Below are 12,255 nucleotides of genomic sequence, written 5' to 3' on the forward strand. Positions count from 1 at the left end.
TCCTCAGGTGGCCCAGAGGCCCAGGAGGCCCCGAGGAAGCAGCTCTGTTTTCCCCCAGACCCTCTCTGGACCAGCTTTCCCCCATCCCCCCCTCAGGCTCTTATTGTCTGGATCTCACCATGGGGGAAACTGAGGCAAAGGCTGGGAAGGACCTTGGCCAGTCTCCCCCAGCAGGGCAGTGTCTGAGGCCAGGTTTGAGCCCAGATCTTGGGGGTTCTGGGCCCAGGAGGGCAGCCCCGGAGTCACCTGATTCCTCCACCTGGGTTGGCCCCTCCTTTGGGGAGCCCCGGGGACACCCCCCCCCCAAAGCAGGAAGAGCAGCAAAATGTTCAGAGATCCCTGGAGGAGGGGAAGCTGTGGGAAGGGGGCCTCGGGGCTGGGGCTGGGCCCTGGAGGGTCAGCTGCTGCCCTGTGCCTCAGTTTCCTTCTCTGTCAGAAGAGGGATCCTTTCCCAGGCCCTGAGGAAGGTGGATCAGTCACCTATAGACACTTATTAAGCTTCTGGCCCTGCCCTGCTGGCTGGGGCTCCAAATGCGCCGGGACTGGAATTGAGCTGAGGGAGATTCCGTTCCTAGGAGGAAGAGGTCCCGGGCCGGAAGCGGTAGTGGGGATGGTCCCAAGGCTGCGGCCCCGAGGCCTGGGGGTACAATTCAGGCACAGCCCCTCCCCACCCCACCCCGGACTCCAAGTCCAGCGGAAGGACTTCATTTCCCACAACGCCTGCGTAGCAACGTCACGCACGCATTAGCCCCGCCCCCGTGCTAGCCCATGGGCATGCTGGGAATGTAATGTGCACAGCCGCAGCTTTCCGGTGGGACCGCGTATTTGCTTCTTAAGCCTCGGCAGGGTGAGAGGGGGAGGGGAAGGGAGGTTGCGCAGGCGCAGCCCCGGCTTCCAGCTAGGCGGGGGAGACCCTCTTCGCTCGGGACCTTTCGTGGCCTCGGAAACCCCGCGTGGACCAGATCCAGGTTGGTGAGCCTAGGAGTGTGTGTGCAGGCGTCAGTGCGCGTGTGCAAGAGGGGGAGGGGCTGGTGTGTGGGTCCGAGCATCCGCGCGCGCGGGTTTGGGTCGGTGAGTGTCTGTGTGTGTCTGTGTGTGTGACAGCAGGTCCGGCCCAGAGCTGGCTAGTCCGTGCACCAATCGGGGGTGGTTGCGCTTCTCGGGGTAGCCCTGGGCCGGGGGGTCAGTGGGGAAGAGCTGGGGGGGGGGGGGGAGAAAGGAGGAAAGACTGTGGGGGAGGGGCCCAGGGAGCGGGTCACTGCCTTGGCACCGGGTCCTTCCTGGCCCTGTGCAGCCCCAGCCAGCGGGGCCTCTGGCCCCTCCCGCCCCCTCCCGCCTGTCCCTGCTCTCCTAGGACTGCAGTTCGCACATCTGTGTCCCTCATGGATTCCCGACAAGCCCCGTGCTGGGTAGGTGCCCATTTTACAGAAGGGGACAGTGAGGCAGGCAGAGATGAAGTGACTTGCCCAGGGTCACCCAGCCAGGAAGTGTCCAGGGCTGCTGCTTTCTCCGCCGCAGTACCGGGCTGCCCAGTCAGTGTTCCTGTAATAACCGTCATTTCTGCCTTTTCTTCTCTCCCTTTCCCGGAAAGCCTGAACGCAGGGCAGCCCCGCGCTCTCTCGCTCCATCCCCTGTGACCATTCTAGCCCTCTTGGCCACTGAGGTGGCCTTTGTGCTCTCCCTCGTCTGCTCTTTGCTCCTTTGCTTGTTGCCAGCCACTAACTTGACTCCTGTCCACATGCAGCACCAGAGGGTACTGGACTGCCATCAGAGCAATGCCTGGCCATCCACTGAGCTGCCACGGAAGGAACTCCCAGCGTGGCATGTTCCAGTGTCTGTCCCAATCCTTGTGGTCCCTCCTCGGGATTGCACAGCACCTTCTCAGTGAAGCACATTCTCTCTTCCTCCTCTTGTCACGACCCTCAGAGGCTTCTGGGAGCACCCACTCCTTTAGCCCTGTCTCCCAGGAAGGAGTCACTCTCCCCTGGCCAGGCACAGTCTCTGTACTCCCTCCATCCTGCCTTCTCCAGCCCCATCTCATCCCCTGGTTGTCCCTAATCTTCAGCCTCTCCTTCCTTCCCAGCTCATAGCTTGGTTCTGCTGTATACAAGCATTTCCTTCTTTCCTTCTTCCTCAGAAAACGCTCCGGTGACCTGTGCGTGTCCTCACTAGCTGGCATCCTTTCAGCTCTCCTCCCTTTTGTAGGCAAAGTCTCCTAGAAGGACACGTATCATGTGGGGCTCCCTCCCCGCCTCTTACTCCCTTCTGAACTCTAGAGGCTGCTTCTGGCCTCCTCGGTCACCTGAAACTGTCTCCAGACTTAGCAGTGATCCTGGAATCCCCCAACCGAATGGCCTTTGCTCAGCCTCATCCCTCCGGAGGGCTCTGGAGCCTTTGATGCTGCCCATCCTCCTCTTCCTCTCTGTGTTCTCTGCTCTTCAGTTCTTTGTGCTCTCTTGTGGTTCTCCTCCTGCCTCTCTGACTTCTCCATCCCAGGCTCCTTTGCTGACTCTTCACATAGGTCACTGCTGGCCAGGTGACGCCAAGGCTCTGTTCTGGGCACTCCTCTGACGTCATGAAGGGACAGAAGGCGAAGGCCCAGGACGGAGCCCTGGAAGAGACTCAGGTATCAGAATGGACCTGGATGGAGATCCAGCCATGGAAATGAGACGTCAGTCAGATGTAGCGGAGGAGAACCTAGAGAGAGTGGCGTCCCCGGGAAACTGGAGAGAAGAGAGTGTCAGGGAGAGGAGGATGCTTGGCAGTGTCCAGCCTGCAGTAAGTTGGAGAAGGAAGATGTTAGAGCAAAGGCCACTGTATTTTGCAGATGGTGGCTCACTGCTATCTTGGGAGAGAGCCGGTTTGGTGGGTGAGTGAGGCGAGAAGAGAGGGAGGGGGGAACAAGTGGAGGCTCTCCTGATGTTTAGCCACCACAGGCAGGAGAGACGGCATGATACGTGGCTCCAGGGAGTTTCTGGTCATCTTCATGGTCCCCAGCCATTCTTTTCTCTTCAGATCCATAGATATGGTGCCATTTCCTACACATACACTGAATATTCAAGTTATTGAGCCATGGAAGTACCAGAGGAACCTGGGAGGGAGGAGTGGTCCAGCTCCCCTGCCTGGAGCAGTGAGCCCTAGAAGAGTGACGGAAGGTGTAGACCTTCCCGGGCCTGGTGGCTTGGGGTCTGTGTCAGCAGGAGATCCAAGGGCCTGGACAGGGCTTTACTCGCTGCCTCTCTTGGCTGGCCAAACTCTCAGAACCGTCTCGTGCTTCTAAGTTTCCAAGGGCTCTGGCAGTGCAATCTCAGTGGTCACCACTGGCTGCTTCCACATCTGGTATCTGCATGGGTTTTTTCGTGTCCTTGGTGGACCCTGCATGTATAAGCCAGCCCAGTTTCTAGACAGACGGGTACAAACACTGGCATTCACTCATCCACTCAAAGGCGTGACACTCCGCCAGTGGTGATGGCCGTGTGTCTCACAGCTCCAGACCTGACAGAGACAGGCTTTCCTCCTGAGCTCCATGACCCCAGGTTTGGATAGATCAGTCAGGCCTGGAGGCAGGGTTAGAAAGGAGTTTGGGGGAGATCAGGTGAGGCACAGCCAGCAAAAGGGGCGTTTTTAGCCAAAGGAAAGAGCTGGGCACTGCGGGCAGGGCTGGAAGGGCTGCGGAGAAGGGCTCCCGCCAAGGTCCTGCCTCCAGGCCAGAGGACGCCATGGGGCTGCTTCCTGGCAGTGGGTCAGCCTTCACCAGGCCTTTGGTCCTTATTAGACAATAAGAAGAAGTGGGGAAGGCTGGGGGCAGGGAGGGCACTGCTGAGGACATCCAGCACCTTGTTCTGTCCTCCCAGCAAAGGCAGCCTCCAGGGCAGGCCCTGAGCTTCTCCCCCACATTCCCTGCTGACAGCCCTTCCACCCTGGCCACAGGAGAGTCTCAGTGGTAGATGCTGGGGGATGGGAGTGTGACAGACAGCATTGGGCTTCCCCGGCCCCAGGAGGAAAGAGCCTGGCAGGGCTGACTGAGGAGAGCTGCCCCAGGGAGGAGAGCAGGCCTGGGGGGGAGCGGGGGAGCTGGGGAGCAAGTGAGGCAGGGCCTGGCAGGGAGGTGGCATCAAAGGGCTCTTCTGGTTCTTGGAAGGCCAGTCATGCACAGGGCGGCCACCTGACCTGGGTGAGTCCTGGCTGTGCCTGGCCTGGGCTCTGCAATTCATAATTGATTGTTTTCTTCATAGAAAATATGTACAAGGTAAATTGTAAAAAAATTATCCAGAGAAGAAGGACCAAGAAAGACTTCTTACAAAAGACTTTAGTCCAGAATTGGAAGGAAAGCATTGAACTCAGGAGGCAGAGACTAGGGATGGGGGCATCTTTGAAACCTTGAGGAGAAGGTGGAGAAGCAATCCTGAGGAACAGCAAGGAAGCCAATGAGAACTTGGAGGACGGTGTGTGTGGAGGGGAGTACAGGAGTAAAGGGGGAGGGCATACAGCTTTTGTGATGGATCCAGTATCATATGGGTAGAAAGTGTCTTGAGTCTGGATTTGAATTCGGGTCTAACTGACTAAAGTCATAAAGTTCCACTCATTGTGCCATGTAGCCACTTCCTGTACTGTAAAGGCTGCAGACCAGGGAGATTAAAGGATAAGAGCCTATTCCTTGTTTCTAAGGATTGAAGATGAAAAAGATATCTTGGAGAGATTTATCATAATGAAATGTTCATGGGATGAGTCATTGGTAAAAAGAGAGGAGCTTAGCAGATCACATGGCTTGTATACGATGAGAAAGAGGCTTGACACTGAAAACTATTCAGCAAAAGGATGGCATTGGGGAATAGTTTTTGGACTTATACTACTACTAAACTCACCCCACTGTTTGCCCTTGGACCCCCAGAGAACCACTAGGGATCCCCTCACCCAACCTCAAGTTTTTTGTTGTTGCAAAAATATGGAAACAAAGATGGTGGCCATATGCTGGGAGATGACTGAACAAATGCTGGACTACGAATATACTGGAAGATTATGGAGTCATAAGAACTGATGAAGGGCAGAGTGTCAGAGAAGCCTGGGAAGAGTTGTCTGTTATTCAGAAGTGAGCAGAACTAGGCAAAGACTTTGTACTGTAGCAACACTGATCAGTATAATGACCATTCCCAGAGTTCCCCAGTTCTTTTGTCCTTAAGCTTTGTTTCAAGAACAGATATAAAGTCTGTTGCAAAGCACCCCTTCCAGTCATTATTTTGCTCTCCATAATATTTAGGCTATATATCTCAGGTGTTTAATATATTGATTTAAAGAACTTGTATCCCTCAAAGATCAGAAGATTTTTGTTGTCCATTGTAAATCTAAAATTGCATTTTACTTTAAATTATGAAAATTAACTTTGAGGTTTGGGGTAATATTTTTTATTTTAATCCTATAAGTCCTCATGCAGCTCTTACCTACAAGACTCCAATTCACATTTATTTTACAGATCTTGGTGGTTAGGATTGTCATTTCAATCAAATAAGTCACAGTTTGGAAAATGTTGAATGAAATAGATGAAATTAATTCAGAGTTGCACTTTTTTCTCTGAAGAAGAGTGCAGTATTTGTTTAATAAACCCAGTCTTTGAGATGATTCTGTATCAAGTCAATTTAATAATAATGCCAAACTGAGCACAATTATAACTAGGATTTCCCTAGCACCTGCTGTATTCCCATGGTAGGCCTCAGTGCTTTACAGAGGTTACCTCTTCTGATCCTCACCAGAGTACCAGAAAGTAGATACTGTTATTATCTCCATTTTACAATTGGAGAAATAGGAAATCAGGTTAAGTAACTGACCTAGGGTCATAGAGCATAGGTCTTAAGGGGGAATTTGAACTTGTTTTTTTTGTTTGTTTGTTTTTTCCAGATAGCTAGGTCTAGCTCTGCATCCACTGTACAACCAGATGAACAATTTATTTTAAATGAATTTGCCTTATGCAGATTTGACTGGGATGGGTCAGCAGAATCCTAGGATAGCAGCCCCATGGCTCCTCTGCTTCTGGCCCTGTGACAACTCCATATGCAGGACCACAGCCTTGGAGGTGGCAACCTAAGAGGGGGAGGTCTATAGAATGGTCCTCTTCTATTAAGTGAGAAACAACTGTATTTTCATTTATAACCCCCAAAAAAATAAAAATGTGTCCTCACACATGATGAAGTAGAAAATGGTGGGAGAATTTTTACAAGCTCTTTGTTGAAAGATGGAAATTTATTTTTAGCCTCCAAATCAGTCAAAGAAATCAATAGCTAGTTACTAGAGAAAAGATGGATTTTTCTATTGAGTTTAATGTAGTGAGTTAAATGATAATTGTATTTGAAATTCAGTTGCATATGTGGCTTTTTAAAAAGCATTTTATATATAAAACAATATTTACATGAAATTGTCTCCCCAGATAGGACTTTCTTGCTACCCCTGGCACTCTGGCTCCATCTCATAGAAACTATGGAATAACTTGGGTTACCAGCCAGATCGTTCAAAATCTGTTAGATAAAAGAGCACCAGAAGCAGATGACAAGTTTAGATCAGAAAATAGTTGTAACCCTGTCATGAGAGACAGTGTGAGATCTGGTCTGTTATTGTAGAATGTGTGTGATGGTCTGTGACGGTTTCAGGATGGCTTGTACTAAGCATGTCTAGTAAACATGTTTTTCAAAAAGTCAGCTATCTGCTCTGGAAGAATGCAAACATTTGTAATGTTCTTGACCTAGTGATTAAAGGAGTGATGAGAAGAGATTATCAGGTAACTTTGGAATGAGGTAGCTACTCTGATATGGCTGACTGATATGGTGGTATGGAAACAATTTGAGGACAGATTGAGAAACTGAAACCATATGTTGTACTTAGCTAGAAGGGGTTAGAGTTTGATATTATACCTATGGGAACAACAAAGTCATTTTATGCCCAATCATAATGGTTTGGAATCTCTGCACAAAGAAATCCATTAGGCCTCAAACATGCATGTGCTTGTTATGGGGCAGAGGGGACATATACATATTGGTAACGAAATTGGTCAGTTCTTTACTGCATAAGGTGCCATTAAAGAATTTCAAGCCAGAATCCTTGGAGGAGAGCATCATAAACCTCCAAAGGTTTCATAATCCACTTTAGGGACGTGGTATAAGAAGACCAATAGTGAATCTTGGTGTTCATTTCATAAGACAAAGATGATGGATTGAATAGAGAATAAGAGATAAGATGTATATTTAGTATATGCACAGCAAATGACACATTTGAATCTGAATAGAAAGAAGAAAATTTGGATACAACTTTGAAAATTATGGTGTAACAATTAAGAAGAGTAAACCTGTTTCTCAGCATATGAAATTTACTAAGAATGACAATGTGATATAGTGCATCTAAACTGATCAGAATATCAATGTTACCTGAGATTCACTAAAGTATAGTCCACAGGAGACATTTAAGGAAGGGGAGGGGGAGCAATAGAGAAAGACTGTCTAGTACTGTAGACAGATCATACTCAGTCACAGGGTTTGAGTTATAGTCTGGCAACAGGGAAGTTGGTCAAATCACTCCATTCTGAATTTATGGCCTGAGTTGTGAAACATTATGAGAATGCTTGGCCTGCTTGTGTTATAGGTGTGTTAGATTATAATGTTATTGTATATGAAGGTATTTCCAAAATGAACCATCATATAGATATGACCAAATGAGACTAATTCTGACAGTTGAAGTTTGAAAATTCTTTTTCCTGGGGAAATAGAATAAAAATTAGTTTAGTTTCTGTAAACAGAAGAAAAAAACCTATATTTATGTGTATGTATGTGTCTTTCTCTTTAAATGTCATTGTTTGCTTTCTTCAGATGCTGAGACCAGTTTTGAAGCAAATGAGACATCTACAAATTTGAATCTTTTCTGTGGAAGGATCAATCCAGTAAAAATTCATAAGGCAGTCCCTGTGACTTGAAGAGAAATCTGTGACTTTTTGTATCAAAGTAGAAAAAAATCCAAAGTGACTGAATTTGACAACTGGAAAGAGATTCAGAAATAATTCAGTCCTAAATAAGTGTAAGAAAATGACCTCAGGAAATGACTCTTCTCAAGATAATGGATATACTAAATGCTTTCCTGAACAGGTAGAGCTTCTTCAGTCCAAAGGCAAATCTGAAATGCACAAGTATCAAAGTAATCTAGGGGAAATGGCCGTCAACTGGAGTCCAGATGTCATTAGACATCAAAAAAGTAATCCTGGAGAAATGCTTTCTGTAGGTAAAAAAGGTGGGAGGGCCTTTTCTCAGAATGCTAAGCATACCAGACAGCATACCAGACGTCAGAGATTTCACACTGGAGAGAAACACTATCAGTGTAATCAGTGTGGAAAGGCTTTCAGAAATCGCTCCAATCTTGGGAAACATCAGAGAATCCACACTGGAAAGAAACCTTTTGAGTGTCATCAATGTGGAAAGAGTTTTACACAGAGCTACAATCTTGCTGTACATCAGAGAATCCACACTGGAGAGAAACCTTATCAATGCAATCAGTGTGGAAAGGCTTTTACACATTTGGCCACTCTTGCTGCACATCAGAGAATCCATACTGGGGAGAAACCTTATGAATGCCATCAATGTGGAAAGGCTTTCACAGAGAGCTCTGCTTTTGCTGCCCATCAGAGAATCCACACTGGGGAGAAACCTTATGAGTGTAAACAGTGTGGAAAAGCTTTTACCCAGAGAAACAATCTTGCTGCCCATCAGAGAATCCACACTGGAGAGAAACCTTATGAGTGTAAACAATGTGGAAAGGCTTTCACCCAGAGAAACAATCTTGCCGCACATCAGAGAATCCACACTGGGGAGAAACCTTATCAGTGTAACCAATGTGGAAAGGTTTTCAGGCAGAGCTCCAAGCTTCCTGCACATCAGAGAACCCACACTGGAGAGAAACCTTATCCATGTAACCAGTGTGGAAAGGCTTTTACACAGAGGGGCCATCTTGCTGCACATCAAAGAATCCACACTGGGGAGAAACCTTATGAATGTAAACAGTGTGGAAAGGCTTTCACTGACAGTACCAAACTTTCTACACATCAGAGAATCCACACTGGAGAGAAACCATATCAGTGCAATCTGTGTGGAAAGGCTTTCACTCAGAGATCCACTCTTAATAAACATCATAAAAGTCATGCTAGAGAGAAACCTTTTGTATGTAATCAGTGTGGAAAGGCTTTCATAAAGAGCTCCAGTCTTAGGAAACATAAAAGAATCCACATTGGAGAGGAGGGTAAGGGAAATAAGGAAAAGGAGGATTGGGGGAGGGGGAGTCCTCAGAGGGGACTGGCCTGGTGAATGTAGCCCAGGTAGAATTATAGCCCCAGGGGAGGACTTTAAAGAGGCCAGAGGGGAAGATGAGCCATTTCAGAGGTCAAGACATTCCTTCAGCTAGAGGGCAGAGCTTAGGGAAGAGAGGTGGACAGGATCTTGAGATCCTGGCCCTGGGTGTGATTGCTTCTTCCCTTGGGGCTGAATTCTCTCTGACTTCTGGAAGCCAGTTCTGCATGTACAGCCCTAAGGTTGATCTGAGAGAGTACACTTCCCTTTACCCTGTTTCTGCTGGGTTGCCTTTTCCTTTGGGCCTAGTCTTCATACTCACTTTACACTTAATCCTCTTGGCCAGTGTTAGCCAGTTATACTGGGAGCAGACTTCCTTCCCATGCCTGGCTCCTGGGTCTGCTCCCTGCCCCTGCTACTTGTCCAGGTTCCTCGTCATATCCCAAAGGTCATGGAATGCCATCCTTACCCTTACTCCTGAGTCATAGCTCCCCAACCTTCATATCTCACCCAAAGTAACAGAGGGAGATTGAGTCAGGGGTCACTGAGACTGACTGGTCTCATTCCATCTGGGATCTCAAGCTCCTATAACTCTTGGTTCTATGTAGGAGTTGGGGAATGAGGCCAAAGATGGGATTAGAGAGGGTTGGAAGTCTTAACAACTTTATTTCTAAGCCTGATCCTCCCTGCTACCTTTCCATTGGGAGGAATCTCCTCTTGAGTCTGGAACTATGACCTTTATAGCTCCTCTGAGACCTCACCCTCTAATTCCCTGTAGGCATGCAACAAGGAAGTCTCTCTACCTTGGGGATCTTTCTCCCTGAAGGGTACCAAAGTTTGGCGCAAGGAGGGACCCTGGAGCGAAAAGGAATGGTCCCTGGGACCCAGAGACCTCCATCCCAGGTGAGTGCAATTCATCCTGTAAGACTTAGGGTGTCTTTTCCAGTGTTGTCACAGAGCAGAAATTGTCCTCCTGAATCCCTCTCATTTATCATTTCATAAGTCATCTTAATAAGCATTTACAAGGGGCTCCCCTGTGCCTAGCACTATGCTCTACTCCTGGGCCTGCAGAGAAAGGAATAAAGCCAGTCTCTGCCCCCTGGGAGGTCAGAGTCTAATGGGGGTAAACCTGAGTGCAGGTGTGTCCAGAGAAGCCCTGGTCAGTGTAGACAGGAGCCGTCCAAAGGAGAAGGCTCTGGCAGTGTCAGGGACCAGGAAAGGCTTATTTTTCAGGAAGGAAGAATTGGAGCTAAGATAGGAAGGAAGCCAAGAGGCAAGGAGGGAGAAGGGAAGACATTCCAGTGTGAAAGGGGCAGATGGAGGATCAGCTAGGATGCCAGGGTCCGTGGTCAGAAAGGAGGGGGAGGGAAGGAAGGTGGAAGGAGCCTAGAAAGGGGGGTTGGGGCTCCTTATTTGATGTCTTCTGTGCCACCAGCCCTCTAAATATGACACTCGGGTTCTTAGAAATAACATATTTGTATGCAATCACATGTATATATAATAAGTGCATTAGAGTACATGTATGTTTGTGTGTGTGTACTCTTCTCTCCTGAGCTTCTTGACCTAAAGAGTACGGAGGGTAACCGGAGGTAGAGAGACCTTAGTCTAGAAACGTGACATTTTTTTTTAAGGGAATCTTTCCAGTGTTCAAAGGCCATTATCCTTTACCACTTAGCCACTAATTGACCCAGTAGAGCTCTCAACTTAGAATCATAGAGATCCCAGTTCGCCACCTATGTGATCCTGGACAAGTTATTTCACCCTGTTTGACTCAGTTTCCGTGTATGTAAAATGAGCTAGAGAAGGAAATGGCAAACCACTCCATGATCTCTGCCAAAAAAAACCAAACAAACCCAAATGGGGTGAAAAAGAGTCAGGACTGAAAGGCCTGGCCCACACCAGCATAGAAAACAGTATCTTATTTATTCACCAGTTGGTTTATTAGCGTGTGTTCAGCTCCTGTCCCTGGCCTTCTGTGGCAGGATAAAAGCAGGAGGTGGGTTCCTGCATCTCTGTCAAGTCCTCTGACATGTCTTTTGTCATTCCGAGCGAAGGGTAGTACTTAATGAGACAGTAATTAGCTGTCTGAGAGGCATTAGATTTTAAAGCTGAGGATTACAACGAAAGAAAAAAAGAGTTTATGGACAGTCTTTCCCGCCACCCGATAGAGTCCAGACTCTTTATTTTCTTGATTTCACACAGTTGAGGAAACTGAAGCAAATGGTGGTGGGATTCCCCCAGCTGGGAAGTGTTTGAGGTATAAGATTTGAACCCAGGTCTCACTACTTCCAAGCCCAGAATTGGGTTCTCTGAGTCCTCATATTCTTCTAACTGGGGATAAGTTTTGCTTCTTTTGGGGAGCCATCCTCTTCCCCTGTAATAATTAAAATTAAATTGTGAGGCTGTTAGTAGCTTTATTACATCAAAGTATAGTGATAGTAAAGAGAGGGAAATGAGAGATAGGGAGTTGCCTAGCCTACCACCCTGTGTGCTGTTCTGACCACCACCTACAGGGGCTCTCCCTCAGGTTCCAATCTTCAGCCAAAAGAGCGGGAGAGTGCGTGTGAGCAGAACCTTGCTCTCGCCTTTGTAAGCAGTTTTCTTCACCCACTAGCTCTCTCACTTCACATCTCAGGAACCAATCATAGTTCCTTGATTTGCCTGGCATGGCCCAAGGGGGGCAGTGCTTATGGGATCAGTTTCCTCTCTCAACTTTCTTTGTCTGAGGGCCTCTCTATCCCTGCACATCTCAATGGCAAATGCTGATTGATTACATCAAAACCAAGGGAGGGGAATTCCCTTCTCACACCCCAAAAGAAGAGTCCCTCCCTTGTTTTTTCCAGAATCTCTCAGGAAGATTTTCAGAAAGCTCCCTAGAGGAGGGGAACATGTGCGATGGTAATGTTGCCTGGATCCTGTTAATTGCATAATCAGCTCTTCATCT

At 48.0% G+C, this 12,255-nt stretch overlaps 1 protein-coding gene across 1 annotated transcript in view; it reads left to right on the plus strand.

Annotated features, from left to right (window-relative positions):
• Positions 1-732: 732 nt before the first annotated feature.
• The window catches only part of LOC103092301 (zinc finger protein 665-like), a 26,496-nt gene continuing 14,973 nt past the window's right edge, over positions 733-12,255 (plus strand). Inside the window, exons 1-3 of the mRNA XM_056825739.1 lie at positions 733-968; positions 7,848-9,264; positions 10,090-10,214. Coding sequence (XP_056681717.1) covers positions 8,061-9,264; positions 10,090-10,214 — 1,329 coding nt within the window. The 5' untranslated portion in view covers positions 733-968; positions 7,848-8,060. The remainder of the gene's footprint in view (positions 969-7,847; positions 9,265-10,089; positions 10,215-12,255) is intronic.

The sequence above is a fragment of the Monodelphis domestica genome, chromosome 4 (genome assembly GCF_027887165.1).
Source record: "Monodelphis domestica isolate mMonDom1 chromosome 4, mMonDom1.pri, whole genome shotgun sequence".
Taxonomy (NCBI): domain Eukaryota; kingdom Metazoa; phylum Chordata; class Mammalia; order Didelphimorphia; family Didelphidae; genus Monodelphis; species Monodelphis domestica.